The 19857-nt window shown below is 49.6% G+C and overlaps 1 protein-coding gene across 2 annotated transcripts in view; it reads right to left on the bottom strand.

Moving 5' to 3' along the window:
• Positions 1–19857, bottom strand: part of CLCN7 (Cl-/H+ antiporter 7) — a 353427-nt gene that overhangs the window by 258206 nt on the left and 75364 nt on the right. For both annotated transcript variants that reach the window (XM_086941381.1, XM_086941382.1), the window contains one exon: positions 4506–4571. In XM_086941381.1, the coding sequence (XP_086797507.1) occupies positions 4506–4571 (66 nt within the window). The remainder of the gene's footprint in view (positions 1–4505; positions 4572–19857) is intronic.

The raw sequence follows: 19857 nt of genomic DNA, 5'->3' as shown, positions 1-19857 counted from the left end.
GAAAGCACCCAGGAGGCAAAAACCAACAAACTTGGGACACGAACCCAAGACCGCAGGCGGAAGAGTCAACCAACCGAAACCCCAGCCACAGTGACACAAACCCACACCCAGGACCGATCCAGCCGAGAGAACCGACAGGAACCGGAGGGAACACAGGGGCAAGGACACAGGCAGCAACCCACCAAAGGCGAGACAGCCAGAACAGCCGAGCGGAACGAGCCCGCGAAAACCAACACCCCCAGGGAGAAAACCCGGGCCGGAAGGACCCAGCAACCCCACCAGGGGAAAGAAGAACAGGACCCAAACCGCACAAGGAGCCCCGGACCCGACCGGGGAAGACAGCTGGGAAAACCAGCAGCCCCGGGCAAACAAGCACAGCCTGAACAAAACGCCCCAAGGGGCAAGATAAAAAACGCGGCAGGACACAAAACCCCAGAACCTAGGGAGCCAGAGCCCACTGAGGCCCAACACGGACCACAGAGCAAACCCAGAGCCAAGAACCGCAGGAGCAGAAACGAGAAGAACCCAGGCGAGCCCGCCAACAGGAGAAACATCCCGGCCAGGCCCACAAGCCCAGGCGAAGCAGGGAGCCCGGACAAAACCGCAAGAAAAAAACAGCACCGGGGACCCAAACCGGAAGAGAGCGACCGAGGCAAGCCCGCAAACCCCAGAGGGAACGAGGCAGAACACAAATCGCCCAGGAGAGCAACAAGAAGCCACCGCGAGGCAGGGGCAAAAACAAGCCAGGGGCGGGCCACAGAAGGCAGATGAGAAACTGCCAACAAATGCACCAATCAACCCAGCACAGACTCAAGCACGCCCTAAAGGCGGAGAGGACGCCAACACCCGGGAAGGGGAGCCACAGAGCACTGGGACCAACCAGACGGGGAGGCCAGACACCCAGGCACACGGAGCCGAAAAACCTACCCAACGGGAGGACACCACCAGGGTGGACAACCCAGACAAGAACAGCCAGGGGGCCACACAAAACCAGACGAAGGGGGACAGCCACCAAAGGGAGGAGAACCATAGAGCAACCCGCGGAGCACAACAGCCAACAACATGAGCGAACCATGAGGAGCAATAGAGCCCCAGCCCCCAGGAAGCGAAGAGAAGAAAACGACCAGGAGGAGGGTGCAAGGGACGCCCGCTAGTACTAAGGAGCAGGAGGAGGCAGAAGCCAAAGGCCACCCGGAGACCACAGGAGCAGCCCGAAGGAAGAACAGGGCCAGAAGGCCACATCAACCAGGACAGACCCCGTACAAAGTGGGTAGCCGGCAGGAGAACACAGGACGGGAGACAAGAACACCCCCAAACGCAACAGTGCAACAGATACTCCATCATGCGCAAAAGAAACACGCCAGTCAGAGTGACAGTGCAACATACACGAGCACTGAAAGAAAAAACATAACAGGTGCAACAGTAAAGCGCACGACCACCCGAAGGAGTCCAGGCGCTGAATAACAGATGGACATAGACACACAACCCAACGGGACTCAATCCAACGACCCCAAATGGATGAAAGGCCGAGTATCAGACAAGAACGCACACCCGACACCAAACCACAGGAAGGCGAGCCAGCGAAAGGCCCGACCAGTCGTCAGAGGCCGAAGTCCGGCAGTACCAGAGTGGCATTCCCGTGCATCCCAGAACAGTGGGGAGACAGACACCCGCTGGAGCCGAATGTATCAGATGTTAACCTGACAAAGGAGATTATATCTCCAAAGGTCATGTCAGAATTGGGATCTGAACCCACGCCTCCAGAGGAGACAGCAGCCTAAACACAGCGCCTTAGACCACTCGGCCAACCTGAGGAGCAACTAACCCCCGCAACTGCTTGGAAGAAATAACGCCTCAGTATGGCACCAAAATAGGAGAAGAGCCACCGAAGCGAGCACCAGAACAAGAAAAATACCCAGAAGGGCCCAACACCACGGCCAGAAGAGCACATAGTAGAGACATGTAGACAAACAGATGAGCACGGACCGCCAGAAGGGAATTCCGGCACCCAAGCAGGGGGAGAAAAGGCGAAGCGCCCAGGAGCTGATGCCGAGGCAGGAACACAGTCCCCCAGTCTCAAGGACGACAGCCTAAGCCGGCCAAGCCAAGAGACGGAAAAGAACTCATAGCACCCTCACAGAGGAAGAGCACCCGCCAGCAGAGGGCCACCATGACCCCAAAACAACGCAAATGTAAACGGGGAGCGACCACCACAGCAGCCGCAAACGAGGCAGACCGGAACTGCAGCGCGGGGAGAAAGAAGAGCGAGGGCACAAAGCACCCTAACAAACCACGGGTGTGCAAGACGTGAGAACCACCATGGGAGAGGCCGTAGCCCGTACGCCCACCGTATAGACCAGAACTCGACGCTGCAGGAGAACGGAGGGACTAAAGCATGCAGCCGCAAACAGCCCACATGCCAACTACACCTCATGTATCAATACTGAACCCCCCCCCCCCGTGAAGTGCAATGATACCACCGGGTAAAGACCACGATATAAAAAAAATAAATCACTGGCAGAAAACTAGAACCCAGCACCAGAGGAAGACAGTGCCGAGAGAAGCCGGGGGAAGACAGGCCCCGCCCCACAGAGGCCACCCAAGCGAGGAACACCCGAATGCCAGCAGCCCAGCCCCAACCAAATTAAGTCGGGAGACATACAGGAAGAAATAGCACCAACACACCAGCACCGAGAAGACCAGAAAACAGGGAAAAATCAGTGAAATGCACCCACCGAACGCGCCGGAAGGAAAGGTGTGCAGCGAACCGACCGGCAACACCAGAGCAGCAGCGCGGGAACCAGCACCTGACCCCGCCCCGGGAGAACGAGCCCAACACAGGAACCTGCTGGACACGGTAAGAGCCGCGCTGCACCGCCGCAGTTAAAGAGCGGAGTACACAGGTGAGCACACCCGCCGCAGCGCCCAGGGGGCAGGCAGTGAGAAAACAAGGGAAAACCAAGCGCCATCCCCAGCGGGGACGCGGGAACCTCAACACGGGAGAAAAACAGCGGCTGACCACTGCAAAGCAGCGCCGAGGGGCAGGCATGCAAAGGACTACCCAAAGGCACACCGGAATCCCGTATAAAGGGAGCAGAGCCATCCAGGGAAAACAGCCGCGCAGCACCGGCGCCTCCCGCCGCAAAACCACGAGGGGCAGGCGGGCGGCGCGAGCAAACCGCAGGTAGAAACACAGGGAGGAAACCCCAAACACATCCCCCGCCGCAGCGCTAAAAAAACGGGCACCAAGCAAACAATAGGAGCCCACAAAGGGACCAGCAGCACAGGGAGAGGCATGGCAGAGTGCCGGCCACAATCCCAAACAGTACCCCAGCCACCCCCTCCTGGAACCCATGGCCCGCTGGAGCAGAGCCTAACCGGACAGTACATACCAGGGGTAAGAGGGGGAAGAGCCCAGGAACCAAGGGTCTGCTAGAGCAGGACCTCAACCAGAGGCACATGTACCTGCTACAGCAGGTACCACTTACCTGAAGACGCATCTGGAGAGAAATGACGCGCAGAACAAAAAAAACAGGCTGATGGGTTGGGCCGGCCCGCCTCTTATAGAGGTCAGGTGGTAATGGGTCGTTCATCTTGGGAAGGGATGGGAGGCATGGGAGGCTGACTTTTTGCTTTGGAGGGTTCTGGTGTGGAGCTGAAGCTCACTTTGTAAGTCATGTGGCGAGGAAGACTAACGAGGAGGTAAATCAACACTACACATTAAATCAGATAATAATTTACCCACAGAACTTGGTGACACTTAATAAAATCACCGAAAGAGTAATAACGTCAACCATGGTACACAGAGGCAGGTGGAACAACAAACGATTTAAGAAACATAACAGGTCACTGGGGAAAAACGGTCCCAAAAGCATGGTGGGCAAGAAGGCCTTTCCACTCAATGCAGTAGTTCAAGGACAGCTTTCTAATTAATTTATGTGCATCTAGCCCCCAAAGGGGGGTGAAGGTGATCTCAAGTAATGCTGGCCAAGAGGGGCCACAATGGCAGATGTCTAAAACAGTGGAGAGGAAAGAAAGTCATTATCGGCCATGGGCCAACAGTGGACAGGCACGACCTGCTGTGCATAGTAAAAGAAACCCTGTACTCCAAGGGTCAAATATCCTTATATTTCATCATTCTTGAGTCAGTGCATTCAAACATAGGATGATGCTTTTCGGTGGTCTTACCAGCCTTATTCCTTCTATAACACGAGCATGTCTATTTGAAAACTCAATTCTACGCATGTTAATCCTTGCTACAATGCACTTTATAAAAAATGAGGATTACATTTAGAAATGTTTTCTCCTGTTAGGCTTCATGTGTGTAAAAGTTCAGTAAAACAATGAAGCATTTGGTAGAGGAGTCAAAAACAAATTAAACATCAAATCAAAAAATAGTGAAACATGATAAAGAAGCATTAACATGCATGTATGAGGTTTGTGACCTTTGTGAGCAGAGGCTTATTTTTGTATCTTGCTTCCGGACATGTAGATATCTTACTCACATCGTGGTTAATGCGCCGCTCCTCTTCCATAAACAACTGGTTCTCGGAGTTGTCATAATCCAGGCTCTAAATGAAGAAAAAAACAATCCGTCATGTGCTGCACACCCCCTATTTCTCAAGAAAACTATGTGCATGTGACAGCCCCAAGGCCCTACCGTACACTGGCATAACACATTTAAGCATCAGGAGAACATTCATCTCCAATGCAAAGAAGGCACACGTAGTCCTCGGGATTGTACCCCCAGTGAACTAAGTACCATTGATCTAACTTTTATACACACAGCCACCAAAGTGCTCAGAACTGCACTGAATTCTTTCACACATTCTTTGTGCCCCTGAAACAGAACAATGAAGAATTAATGTATTATTTCTCTCTGCATGCGGATTCTCTGAGCCACCCAGTAGGAGGTAGGTTGTTATGCATCTTCGTGCCAACATTCCCACCACTCAAACATGAAGAAGAAAGCGCTCCTCTGGTTACCCAGTGCCATAGGTGAAAAAGTAAATACCCTTGTACCATTCATGTAATCCAGTCCTAAATTTAAAAGTGATCCACCTCGATGCCAATTTTCAACCATTTCTCGAGGCATACCACTTAAACACTAGCAATGTAGCTCGAGTTACAATGCTTCACAGTATTGTACTGATTCAGTGTCCTCCTTCCACAGGAGTGGAACGTGTTGCAATACTATGCTGACCGCAAGCTAAATCTTAAAAAAAGAAACTTGACAATCTTCCTAGTGCCAAGAGTAATCCATTTCCACAGATTAAAAGCTTTGTACATTTACAAGCCCATCTAGACCACAAGGCAACACCAGTGCAGAGGTTAGTCAGTTCTGGAGGAACACACTACATGACAATTTTACAAGCCCAAAGGGGCACAGGTTGCACACTATACATGGATTAAAACGTGTATCAATACATTACACAGTCCACCGGCTGAATGGCATAGAGCCTGTGCACTCAAATCCGCTGAGCCCATCAATATTAGGAGTGCAGATCTGCATCCAAAGGCCTAAATGTATGCCGTTGCACAAGAGAACAATACATCAGCCTTGGCAAGCCACTGAACTCCTTCAAGCAGGTACACAGAATTCTCTGACATTACCCAGAGCTGTCCAGTGCTAGTGGTGAAGGTACGGTACGTCCAAATTAGAGTGCCCATCCGGAGGTGCAGACGTCATATTCGACAGCACCAAAGACAAAGCAAACCAGGTCTCGGTGTAAAAAGCACAACTTTTCGAAAAACAGATTGCTAAATAAAGACAATCCAAATATCGACTTTACATAACGATCTGCCTCCAAAAGGTTTGAACATTATTTCAACTCTGTATCCAGAAATGTGTTACACAACTGGGACAGGAATAATATACTCTTCTTACATAATAATATATTTGGCATAAAGTGAATAATATTGTGTTCAGTAGTGGGGTTCAGGTTTTACGGGGAGATCTATATAAATACTTGAAACTTAGGATGTATGTGTTTAAGAATCTCGGTTGTTGCGGGAGCCTGCGATGGCGGATGCGTGAGCTCTGAGCTCCGTGCCAGCCCGTCATTTATTGGCCTAAATACAGGCAGTTGCGGCCTGGGCGACGGCGGAAACGTACCCTGAGGCTCCCGTACGGCAGAGGGCAGGCCTCTGCGTGTTCGCCGGTTACCTATCGCCTGCGTGGGAGCAGTGCCTGGCGCAGCGGCCGAGTCGGAGCTTCCCCATGATGGAAGGATCTGGTGCGGGCGGCTGGTGGTGAGTGATCCCAACGGTGCTGCTGCCTACCCCTGGACCGGGCGCTTCATGGCTGTTGAGCCGATGACTGGCCCGGGTGCACAGCTGAGGTATGGTCCCCTCTGTGCGGAGCACCGGCATGTGGCTGTAGTGTCTCGGAGGTGAGGAGCTGGAAATTGGACGGGAATCGGAGCCTGGATCGGGGCTCGTGTTGACCTGTGCTGGCTCTGGGGGACCTAAGAGCTGAGCAGCTTTCTCGCACGGGCCCAGGGGCATATCCCAAGGCCTGGACTTTGCCAATCTCCCCCATAGGGGACAGGGCCTCACCAGGAGAAATTGATGCAGCGCCTTGAGAAGGCCGGGTGAGGCCAGAATCATAGCTAGCTGGTGAGAGGCAGGCACAGGAGTGATTTGATGTGGAGGCTCGCTCCTGAGTATACCTGTGACCTGCTTTGTCTGGTTGGCTAGGGTTTGGACACAACCTACCGCGGTATCCACCAAAAGTGCGGCGCAGTGCCACAGGCTCCGGGAGTGTGAGAGAACACAGGCAACCCACAGAGGGGTACTGGATAACGGTCTACACACACGTGGCTGTAGGTGCCGACCACGAGGCAGCCCCACCATCGAGAGTGGGACCAAAATGGCCGGAAATTAGGGACTTTGACAGCCTTACCCTGCCCCAGGTCCGAGGGACACAGTCTATACAATTGAGTGGAGCTCGTCAGCCCAATACCGGGCTGCCCATCGGGCCTGGTCGTTGGGGGCAGACATCGAAACCCATGGACCAGGCAACATAGGGTGCCTCACCACGTGGCGTCAAGGGGTGGAATAGCAGTTACCGGACCTCTCCCGGGAAGCCTAACAAGTCTCCTGGCACAATGGGCAAACCCAGGGGCCATCAGGCGGGGGGCTCGCATAACCCAGACCACAGCACCCAGGAGCAGTCGCAATCTACCCCAGAGGATCGTGTGCAACGACAGCTGAGTAAAATACTCAAGGCCATAGCTGAAACAAAGGCTGCCCTCCACCAAGAAATCAGCACTGTCACGGTGGGGCTTGGCCTACTGTTGTAAGAACATAAGAAGCTATCGGAGTGGGAGAAAGAGACTGAAATCAGTGTTGCTGAACGAGCGCTGGCACAGAAAGCACCTGACCAGCAGGTGGGGGACCGGAGGGCTGAAGATGCAGAGGAGTGCAACAGGAGGAACAACATCAGGGTCCTGGGCCTGCCAGAAGGGGCGGAGGGCAGGGACATGGAATCATTCTTGGTGCATTGGCTCAGAAGTATGGTTGCACCCGAGGGCCTGTCCACCTTTTATATACTGGAGAGGGCCCATAGAGTGCCGGCCAAACCACTGGCCCCTGGGAGACCCCTGCGGCGGCTCAATTGCTCCATTTTTTAAACAGACTTCCTCCCGCAAAAGGCACGAGCGGAGGGCTCCTTCACCATGGATAACTGTAGAACCTCACTCTTCCCGGACTATACACTGGAAGTGCAAAGGAAACGGGCTTTGTACCTAGAGATCAAGAAGGCATTGAGAGAGGAAGGTCTCCAGTACTCTCTGAAGTTCTCAGCCCGGCTGCGTATTATACTGGATGGGAAAACCCACTATTGTGAAAATCCCAAAGACGCCTGGGATTGGTTAGAGGCCTACAAGACTGGGACTCCACGGTGCACGGGCTCTGGATCTGCTTTGCGGGAAGCCACGGAGCTTGGGAAGCACTCCAGAAGACTACCTAGTAGAGGGGCCACAAAGAAACCGACCTCATAACAGACAGAGAGGGAGAGGGCTGAAGCGTTGCAGGCTGTAACAGCTCTTATGCAGGGCAAGTGTCCCGCCCCAGAGGTGGAGGCCCGCTCTTTGAGAGAAACTGAAAAAAATGAGTCCGACACTTCCTGCAGTGACAGTGTGAAGCTGCCGGTGGTGACGCTGAAGACAGAGGACGAAATTATTTGAGGCAGTTGGAACGTTGAGGTGACTTCGCTACCCGGAGGGGTGTTGACTTGCGGTTTGCTGATCCAGGTCCTGAGCTGCCTCACCTTATAGGCGGCCGGTGCGCTTTGTATGGTTTGTGCACCGTGATCTATGTCTCATTGGCTAACCCCCACTGAGTGCCTTACTGGGTTAGGGCCTCATCTAGTACAAATGTTTTACACGTTGTTTGGGTGGCTGACCGTTGTCGGACTGCCTTGGGATAGGGGAGTTGATCAACATGGGGGTCCTTTTGTTTGCCTTTTATGTTTTGATGTTTGCAGGGGGGGTGCATGAATGGGAGGGGGGGGGGTGCTTCTTTTTGTGGGTTGCTTTGTAATACTCAACTTGAATGGCTGACGCTCATAACGCTATACGGTTCCTAACATGGAATATTTATGATATAGGGTCTATGGCAAAGCGCCACAATATTTAGTCATACCGGAGGCGCAGGAACATACACATTGCCTTTCTTCAGGAAACACACCTGAACAGTCAGGAAGCTGGGAAGCTGAAGCGACGATGGAGAGGCCAGGTCTTCGCCACCACCACCTCCGCTTTCGTCAGGGGAGTTCTGATTTGGGTCATGCTGGTGGTCCCTATTGCCCCTGAGCGTTCGTGGTTGGATACAGAAGGATGGTATGCCCGGATCACGGGAAGGCTGGCGGGTCATGGAGCGACACCTGGCAATATATACGCACCTAATCAAGACCAGATCAGCTTCCTGGAGTCCTTCTCTGCCTTAATGGCTAATAACTTAAATGGTTACATAATACACTGGGGGGGGGGGGGGGGGGGTTAATTGTGTTGTGGATGTTGTAACCAACCTTTCGCACCCTCTCTTGTTAGGGTTTCAGCCACACCGCACGGCTATGGGATTCCGCATTTGGATATCCCACTGGGGCCTTGAGGACACTTGAAGTTTGCAACATAACAGAGATAGGGAGTATTCCTTCTTGTCGCCGGTGCATCAGGTATACACTAGGCTTGATACATTTATTTTCTCTCCTGCCTTTAATAGCTCCATCATACACACCGAATACTTAGGGCGCACAGTGTCTGACCATAGCCCACTGTTAATGACAGCAGCCCCCGGGAAGGCGACCGCCGATCCCTACCTGGAAACTGAATCCGGCAATGCTTAAAGATGCTCCTTTCCGCACATCATTACATGCACTCCTGGACACGTACTTCCCCCATTAACGCCAACATAGCATCTTCTGAAGTGGAGTGGGAGGCATTTTAAGGTCGTCGCAAGGGGTCACTGTATGGGACAGGTGAGTGGGGCCCATAGGTAGCTCTGTCAAGAAATTTTGGATCTGAAGGGGAGCATCCGCAGCTTAGCTAATATTCCGGGCACAGATGATACTGCTTTCGTGACACTACAGGCCACACGTGCAAAATATAACGATGCAATAGGGCGGCTGAGATGTTACAACTGCAAGGACTACTTGGATAGAGTGCAGAGGGAGGAAGGGAAGGCGGGCCGACTACTTGCAAGGCTAATTAGACCTGAACTAGGGGGATTGCCAATTACACAACTTAGCTTAGATACCAGGGACGTGGTGTACGACCCGGAGCGCGATTAATGATTCCTTTTTAGCATATTACGAGCGATTGTACACGGCCCCGGCTGTAGCCTCCCGGCTGATTATAAGCGAGTTCTTGGACCCTCTATCGCTACGTACATTAGATGAGGCGGATCGGGAGGAATTGGTTGAACCAATAAGTTTGCAGGAAATCAAAGCAGCCATTAGTGCATTAGCTTCTGGCAAAACGCAGGGGCCAGACGGCCTCCCAGCAGAATTTTACCAACGCTTTACAGACATGTTAGCACCGCAATTAGTCAAGCTGTATGCAGCCGCGTATGAAAGCAGGGAGTTGCCCTGCTCCACTCAGACGGCCCTAGTGGTCCCTCTCCCGTAGACTATGAAGACAGAGGCTTGATTGAAAGATTACAGGCCCTCTCCATGCTTAATCTGGACTTTAAGATCCTCAGTAAGGTATTGGCTGGCAGGCTACTCTCACAAGAGGACACTATTTCACCCCAATCAGAATATTTTTTTTTCCATCTCGCAGCACCTCTTATAACCTTCACAGGCTCTACTCCATACTCTACCATGTTGAGGCCCCCATCCAATCACCACGCAGCGGTTCTATCAGTCTAACTAGAAAAAGCTTTTGACACGGTGGGTTGGAAGTACTTGTTTGAGGTGACGCTGTGTATGGGCTTGGGGGAAGAGTGGGTGCAGTGGGTGCGACTCCTACATGCTACACCCACGGCAAGGGTTAAAACAGGCAGAATAATCTCAAGACAGTATAAGATATCCCGGGGAACTATGCAGGGATGATCTGCTGATATATTTGTCAGAGACAGTCACGGGCACCTCTGCGGCCTGGATAACTTTACGCTGCTTTCGGGCCGCTGAGTCAATAAAACTAAGACATTCTGTTTCCGGTAGCAGGACCAACGCATAGACTTGAGACATTGATGGCTGACATATTATGGGCTCAGTGTACGTTTAAATACTTGGGCACACACATATTCCATTCCTTAGATGATTTGAAGGAAGGAAACCTTGGCAGGGAGTTAAGTTTTCTGCGATTCTGCATGGACTTTTGCCGCACATTGCAACTACCCATCATGGCCCTGATCTCCCTATCTAAAATGTTCATGCTCCCTCGCCTATTGTATTTCTTGGTCAACCTTCCGGACCTTATACCAAGCAGCTGGTTCCGCCCCTTGAAAGCCCCACTATGAAATCTGGTGTGGGGAGATGGGCACCCTAGGGTGTCTCTTAAAACACTACAACGCCCTATGTCGGAGGGTGGCTAGGGGTACCGGACTTTGAATTTTATATGCTCGCTGCTCAACTACAGTGGCTGGCGCAGTAGGTGGAGGGAGTGAACGAGGAGGGCACATGCTTATCACACCCGGAATCCTGCCCCAGCCTAGAGATGGCAAAGTAAGTAATCCCAGCATCGCCCTCCCCGTACTGTTCATTATTGCAGCGCACGGCCTTCCAGACCTGGAGATGGTGTCAGAGCAAGGAGCATTGAACCACCAAGTATACCCCTATATTGCCCCTTGTGTGGTTACCGCACGGCGACCCCCAAGTTCTATTTTTGTGCGAGCAATTGGCTCGCTGGTCGGAGGTAGGGTTGGACAATGTTGGGGATTGCTACCTGGACAAAGCTCTGCTTCCGTTCGAAGAGTTGATTGAGGAGTGTGGACTTCCCCCAGGCCATTTCTTACAGTATGAGGCCTTGATACGCATATTTGTGCAGTTATGGAACAAAGGGAGGGAAGAACCAGAGACACACCCGGTACTACATGCTTTATTTACCCCTCGGGACAGCAGGGCATCTAGTGAAATGGCTATATGCTACACTGCAAACAGTGTCAGTGGGTCCCTTGTGCAGGTTACGGGCAAAATGGGATAGAATCGTGGGCAGAGATCTTTCCGACTCAGAGTGGCGCAGGGTCTTGCACTATCCCACTATCCCAAAAAGATCTCTTGCAATATACGTTTATAATACATATAATTCAACTATACACACGTGATACATGACACCTCACCGCCTTAATGTGACATAAGGGGGGAAGTTTGACTATGTCCCAGATGCATGCACCCAGGTGCAGACTTTGGCCGTATGATTTGGGACTGCCAAAGCCTACGTCCCTTCTGGGAAGCTGTGCTGGGCAAGCTCAAGGTGGCGTTGGGCAAGGTGCTGCCCCCCACAGTGTAGACTGGTTTATTGGGTCTTTTCCCTAGGCCGCCAAAGTGTAAAGTTGGGAATAGGCTGATAGACCTTGCACTGGGCCTCGGGTGGAGTGGAAGTCTCCGAGGGGGCCTCAGTTTCAGACTTGGAATAGGGACATCATCATGTGGGCTGGGGCCGAAGGTAGAGCGCTTAGCTTGGAAGAGTCCAAGGGTATGAGGAAGCTCCCAATAAACGAACAATGGAGAGAAGTGCTGGCAGCATGGGAAAAGCCTGAGGATACTGAGAGTGAGGAGGAAGGACCAGGACTGAGGCCCTGCTCTGAGGGCGCAAAACTTAACAGCCCACCACAGCCTCCAGAGAGTCCTAAGCGCTGACCTGAGTTCCAGATGTCCATGAAGAATTGCCAGGCAGAGATCTGCTGATCAGGCGAGGGAGATATAGCGATAGCAGGGGACTCTCCCCCCACCCTCTAGACCCATAAGTGCCTATTTGCACTGGGACTTCCCCCTCAGGTTATAGTGTTGAATATGATCTAATTCACCCCTCTGTACATGTTTTATCTAATTTTGTTTCATTTTTGTTTCCCTTTTTGTTATGAGATTTGTATTAGATAAATAGAGTAGTATTTAGATGATTACGAATAGAATGTGTATACTCAGGATCGATGTTGGAAAACACCCATTTATAAGTTGTCGTAAACAAATTTCAGTGAAACATGTTCTAGATAATATGGTCATTAACTGAAGATGTTAGTAATTTATTGGACTACTGTTGATAAGCCCTCTGATGGTTGTGCAGGTTAATAGATGAGCAACCACATCGGGGATAGTCTGTAAGAGTTTATGATGAGATCTAAACGTCATTTAGCGCAACATTTTTACTCACAATTTCTTTCCTTTCTGTATCATGTGTGACAAATTTTACAAAATACGAATAAAAATAGGTTTTAAAAAAAAAAAAGTCTTGGTTGTTGCAAGAAATTATTTTGCAGTCTAGGTACCATCAAGCTTTTCAGATTTGCTCAACCCCGGGCATAAAAAAACTGCTACAAAAAACCCAATGCCTGCCTATTTGCTTCGGTGAAAAGCTTTTTAGGTATGTGTCAATCCACAGGACACAACACTCTTCAAACTAATCCAGTCAAGGAGATTAAAGACATGGTATCACTGTGATAACCCAATGTTATCCAATTTCAGATGTGAACAAATGTTATCAAGCCAATTTGATCTCAGGATTGAAGACTCACTTGTAAGCTGTCACTATCTGGAGCCAAGTAAAATTATATTTAATCAACTTAGGCTGTACTTCCCTGTGAATCATTTGAAATAGGACACCTGCTTTCTAATTCACATAGACCCCTCACGTAGTCCCTTTGTCACCGCACAGCATAATGTCAATAGTAATCTGATATTTGTGAAATTCAGGAGAAGGTTGGAGTTACAGTTGCTTTGGAGAGGACAAAGGTATTTCACACCCCCAATGAATGAAAATATAAAACACTCCCTGAAGACAACAAAGTTTCATGCAGCACAAGATGAAGTCTTTGATGAGAAGGCCTTACAGTTTCTGATTCCAGATGCTGTCTTAGGCCATACTGCTGAACTAGCATATCATATGCTACTAATTACAATTAACCGTTCTGATAAACTGGAGTTGGCAGATCTCTGAAAGGAGAAACGTCACTCATCAGTTGTGTTATTGTGAGGAGAGCGAAAATAGGATATAGATGGAAACCTCTTGATTTTGAAGCGGATCTTTGTGAAAGGTGGGACTGTTGTCTAAAATTATGATTAGGGATTCCGGTTTTATAGTATTTATTTCTTGGCCATCAACGTCTGTATTTAGTCATGTTTATTTTTTGTCAAGTTTATCTGTATTTACCCATATTTATTATGTGTTTTGTGAAAAAAATAAAGCGAAACTGGTATATTTCCACATTTATTTAGCCAATAAATGTGCATTCATACTTGAATGCCTGCCAGGTTTCAGTAATATGAACACCAGCCGAAGATAAAATCAATACACTTATATGAAAATATTCACATTTCAATATCAGCCTTGTGCCTATCTACTGCTGTTTAAGCCTCTTTACTAAAATTCCTTGCCTTTTTAACCACCTTACCCATCAATCAACACAAGTTCAAGTTCAAGTTTAAGTTTAAAATTTGTATAGCGCACTACTCACCCAGGGGGTCTCAAGGCGCTTGAGGGAGGGGAGGTACTTTACTTATCGAATATCCAAGTTTTTAGTTGTTTTCTGAAGGAGAGGTGATTCTGTGTAAGGCGGAGGTGGGCGGGAGAGAATTCCAGGTCTTGGCCGCTAAGTAGGAGAAGGATCTTCCCCCCATGGTGGATCTTTGGATGCGGGGAATAGTGTCGAGGGCTTGATTGGACGATCGTAGTTGGTGGGTGGGGGTGTAAAAAAACAGGCGAGTGTTAAGGTATTCGGGTCCTAGGTCGTAGAGGGCTTTGTGTGCGTGGGTGAGGAGGCGGAACGTTATTCTCTTGTTGACGGGGAGCCAGTGGAGGTCTTTCAGGTGACCGGAAATGTGAGCTTGTCGAAGGATGTCTAGGATGAGTCTGGCTGATGCGTTTTGGATGCGTTGGAGTTTTTTCTGTATTTTGGCTGTGGTTCCGGCGTAAAGGGTGTTTCCGTAGTCCAGTCGGCTTGTGACCAGTGCATGGGTGACCGTCTTTCTTGTTTCGGTGGGGATCCAACGGAAGATTTTTTTGAGCATGCGTAGGATGTTGAAGCATGATGATGAGACGGCGTTGGCTTGTCTGGTCATCGAGAGGGAGGAGTCCAGGATGAAGCCCAGGTTACGGGCGTGGTCCGTTGGTATGGGTGCGTTTCCCAGGGCCGGTGGCTACCATGAGTCGTCCCAGGCGGAGGGGGATGGTCCTAGGATGAGGACTTCCGTTTTGTCTGAGTTCAGTTTTAGACGGCTGTTCTTCATCCACTCGGCTACTTCTTTCATCCCTTCGTGTAGGTTGGTTTTGGCGGTGTTTGGGTCTTTGGTGAGGGAGAGGATCAGTTGGGTGTCGTCTGCGTAGGAGATGATGTTGAGGTTGGTTTGGCACGCGATGGATGCGAGGGGACTCATGTATACGTTGAAGAGGGTGGGACTGAGTGATGATCGTTGTGGTACGCCGCAGATGACTTCGGTGGCTTCTGATGTTAAAGGGGGGAGGCGGACTCTCTGGGTTCTTCCGGCGAGGAATGAGATGATCCAGTCCAGTGCTTTTCCTTGTATCCCGACGTTGCTGAGGCGTTGTATAAGGGTGCTATGACAGACTGTGTCGAAGGCTGCGGAGAGGTCAAGTAGGATGAGGGCAGCTGTTTCTCCGTTGTCCAGTAGAGTTCGAATGTCGTCTGTTGCTGCGATGAGGGCGGCCTCCGTGCTGTGTTTGGCTCGGAAGCCGGACTGTGAAGGGTCGAGGGATTTGTTGGATTCGAGGAAGGCGGCGAGCTGACTGTTGACGGTTTTCTCAATGACTTTGGCAGGGAATGGGAGGAGCGAAATGGGGCAGTAGTTCTTAAGTTCGGTGGGGTCTGCTGTGGGTTTCTTCAGGAGGGCGCTGAGTTCGGCATGTTTCCAGCTTTCCGGGGAGGTAGCGGATTTGAGGGAGCAGTTGATGACGTCTCGGAGATGGGGTGCGATAATGGAGTCTGCTTTGTTGAAAATGTGGTGGGGACATGGGTCGGTTGGCGATCCTGAGTGGATGGAGTTCATCAGGCGGATGGTGTCTTCAGTGGTAATTGGTTTCCAGGCGCAAAGGTTGTTGGAGGGGGGTTTTAGTTGGGGGGGGTGGGGTGGACTGGTCTCCAAAGCTGTTATGAATGTCAGCGATTTTGTTGTGGAAGAATGAGGCTAGAGAGTCGCAGAGGTCTTGGGAGGGAGTGATGTCGTTGGTGCCGGCGGTGGGGTTGGTAAACTCTTTGACGATGTTGAAAAGTTCTTTGCTGTTGTGGGCGTTGTTGTCGAGTCGATCCTTGAATGCTGACTTCTTGGTGGATCGGATCAGTTGGTGGTGTTTGCGGGTGGCGTTCTTGAAGGAGGCCAGGTTGTCAGTGGTTGGGTTTTTTCGCCAGGCTTTCTCGAGGGTGCAACAGATCTTCTTGGATTTCTTAAGGTCATCATTGAACCAGGGGGCTTTTTTGCTGCCTTGCTTGATTTGATGGTTTTTCAAGGGTGCTAATTTGTCAGCGCTGTGAGTGATCCTTTGTGTGAGGTTGGTGGCTGCTTGGTTTGGGTCCAATGATTTGGCAGGAGGGTTTTGGCGAAGCGATGTGAAGAGCTGGTCGGTTGTAATTTTGTTACAGTTTCTGTGGGGAATTGGTTGTGGGTCGTAGTCTTTTTGTAGTTGAAGTGAACGCAGCTGTGGTCCGTCCAATGGAGAGCTGTGGTGTGATTAAAGGAGATGTGCTTGCTGGAGGTGAAGATAGGGTCGAGCGTGTGCCCGGCATAGTGGGTGGGGTGTCAACAAGTTGTTTGAGTCCGAGATTGGCGAGGTTGTCCAGAAGGGTGGTGGTGCTGTTGTCGTTGTTCTTTTCCAGCTGGAAGTTGAGGTCTCACAGTAGAATGTATTGTTTTATAAGGACAAGGGGAACCCAACAGATAGCTAAGAACCATGGGTATAACTTCGTTATAGGAAACAGTGGAACTTAGCTTATTTAACATATACACAATGTGGTATAGCAACACAATGGAGACTATACAAATCAAGATATCCTGACCCAGCCGGGAAAGGAGTTTATTTTCAAAACACAATGTCAAGTATACATTACAATAATCACACGACACAAGCCTGTGCCGTACTGACAAAGAAAGGAAAAATAGATATAGGGTGAAAAAGAGGGTGTTTCTCAGGCAAGGAAAAAGAGAGCAAAGACAGGGCACTGCGTAAAATTCAGAGGTTGCTAGCAGTGTCGCCTGGAGTGGAATTTACCCAAATATTTAAACAATGATATGAGTGTCAACCCACTCTTGGGTGTCGACGTTTCGATCCCTATAGCTCTAATAAATGCATGGGATCATCATCAGGACTTACATAATAACAAAACATGCCTGAATAAGACAAGCCTGTTGAGGAGAAAAAAACAAAGAAGAAAGAATTTCTTTAAAGATCCGTTTGCCAACAAGGAACAGTATAGAAGCTAGATGCCCACGTTGTAAAACATTCGAAATCGCAGTGCTTGAACCAGTGCGCAGTGTTTTGTGTCCAGTAAAAAGTTTAAAAATTAATCAATAAAAGGTTTCACAAAGCTTAGTTACACAATATCCGGAATCGCAGTGGCATGCGTGAGGTTCATTCATCTATTGAACTTTGTGGTGAGGGTGGTTATAAATTACAGTGCAGTGAAAATGCAAGGTTTTTACTCCTCTAATGTTTAGAGTATTTAAACCGGCGAGGGAACACAATCTATGGGGGGGCTGAAAGTATCCCCAAGGAACCTTGCAGTGGAGGTCTCCTTGTACTTCTGAACGGGGGTGGTGGTAGTGTCAGGCTCATGAGGCAGACAGAGCCTGGTATTTGAAATTCCAACCCATTTCCTCCCTTTTCTACAGCACTAGTTGATACACTCATTAAGCGTATAAAAACATACCCAGCGGTAGCGCATCCACGTGGTAATAAGTGGAGTTCACCGATTTACTTGGTATGGTGGTTTGCACGTTTCTCTGTGCATGGATCAGGTGGCCGTACTGAAAACCAAGAGATTGTTCAGGGATTATGGCGGGGGACTGAGAGTGCAAGCAAAGAACCTCCGTCTAGGAGTGGAATGAAGTTACCTTTAGATTAAGTACACGCGCCGGAAACAGAGGTCGGAGGGCATGTATGGCTCTCTCCTTGGGCGTCAGTGTTCCGATTAGTTTGCGCTCTGGTGAAAAGAAAATTACGCTTAGCGTGATCTACAGAGCAGGGTTCGTAATGTGTCTTATAATTAAGAGAATAAACTTACGCAGTCCAGAAAGGGGCTTGCCTCGCCCTGGGCTTCACACTGGAGGGGATCGGGCGCTAAAAACAAGGATTAGCGTGTCAGCGTGTAAAAGGCAAAGGCAACGCGTGACTCTATATTAGGGATAAGATCACGCATAAACGCATACCCGCTCTACTTACTTCGTCAGGATAAGACGGCGCCTCTCCCAGGGGTGCTCGGTCAGTGCCGGATTCAACGTGGGGGATTGTCCACTGAAGCAGTTTGTAGAGCTATCCCCGGTCACGTGATGTTGAAAATGGGCGCCATATTGGAACGGCTAAAAGCGCTTAGGTGGCGGCCATCTTAGAGTGGAGAAATGGCAGCTTTCTTACACTGGCCATCTGTCGGATAATGTGGGTGCCATATTGAAATGGCATTTCGGTAGCCCCCCTCTCATGAAGTGTGGGGTGTGGTGACATGTGATTCCGCCTGGACTAATTAAAATTAAAGTGACACATGTGAAAAACACTCAGTGGCAATTGTGAAAAGGTGACTGATTTTGTAAAAAAAAAAAAAAAAAACGATTGGTTTTAATCAGCATGCCCAGATGTCATAAAGTGACCAGAAAGTCTCTCAACATCACCATGTTGAACTCATTGTACATTAACAAATGACCCAGATGAGACCAACAATGTTTTGCTCTACTTAGCATTCTTTTCCTTGAATTGTTAGACCAAAAGTTCATTCATAGCAATGTTGTCCAATCCTCGCTTCGATTAAGTCCTGAGTGGATCGTGTTGAATTGAATAATGGATTTCAATTCCTCCCTGTTGAGCAGTTGTTGTAAGTTGCCACCTCTCTGTGGTAATTTGACAGTTTTCAGGATGGTCCATTTCAAGTCGTCTGCTGAGTGGTTCAAACTGGCAAAGTGTTCAACCAGAGGGGCATTCAGGGTTCCACAGCGTATGCGGCTCCGATGTTGGCTTATTCTGGTCTTTATTTTTTGGGTTGTTTGTCCCACATACATCAGAGGACACGGGCATACGATAGCATAAATCACATTGCAGGTGTTGCAGTTCGTGAAGTCTTTCAAGTGGATAGTGACTTGAAATGGACCATCCTGAAAACTGTCAAATTACCACAGAGAGGTGGCAACTTTTGGTCTAACAATTCAAGGAAAAGAATGCTAAGTAGAGCAAAACATTGTTGGTCTCATCTGGGTCATTTGTTAATGTACAATGAGTTCAACATGGTGATGTTGAGAGACTTTCTGGTCACTTTATGACATCTGGGCATGCTGATTAAAACCAATCGTTTTTTTTTTTTTACAAAATCAGTCACCTTTTCACAATTGCCACTGAGTGTTTTTCACATGTGTCACTTTAATTTTAATTAGTCCAGGCGGAATCACATGTCACCACACCCCACACTTCATGAGAGGGGGGCTACCGAAATGCCATTTCAATATGGCACCCACATTATCCGACAGATGGCCAGTGTAAGAAAGCTGCCATTTCTCCACTCTAAGATGGCCGCCACCTAAGCGCTTTTAGCCGTTCCAATATGGCGCCCATTTTCAACATCACGTGACCGGGGATAGCTCTACAAACGGCTTCAGTGGACAATCCCCCACGTTGAATCCGGCACTGACCGAGCACCCCTGGGAGAGGCGCCGTCTTATCCTGACGAAGTAAGTAGAGCGGGTATGCGTTTATGCGTGATCTTATCCCTAATATAGAGTCACGCGTTGCCTTTGCCTTTTACACGCTGACACGCTAATCCTTGTTTTTAGCGCCCGATCCCCTCCAGTGTGAAGCCCAGGGCGAGGCAAGCCCCTTTCTGGACTGCGTAAGTTTATTCTCTTAATTATAAGACACATTACGAACCCTGCTCTGTAGATCACGCTAAGCGTAATTTTCTTTTCACCAGAGCGCAAACTAATCGGAACACTGACGCCCAAGGAGAGAGCCATACATGCCCTCCGACCTCTGTTTCCGGCGCGTGTAC

The sequence above is a fragment of the Lissotriton vulgaris genome, chromosome 10 (assembly GCF_964263255.1).
Source record: "Lissotriton vulgaris chromosome 10, aLisVul1.2, whole genome shotgun sequence".
Taxonomy (NCBI): domain Eukaryota; kingdom Metazoa; phylum Chordata; class Amphibia; order Caudata; family Salamandridae; genus Lissotriton; species Lissotriton vulgaris.
The sequence above is the reverse complement of the archived record's forward strand: the minus strand, read 5'-3'. Positions and strand labels throughout refer to the sequence as shown.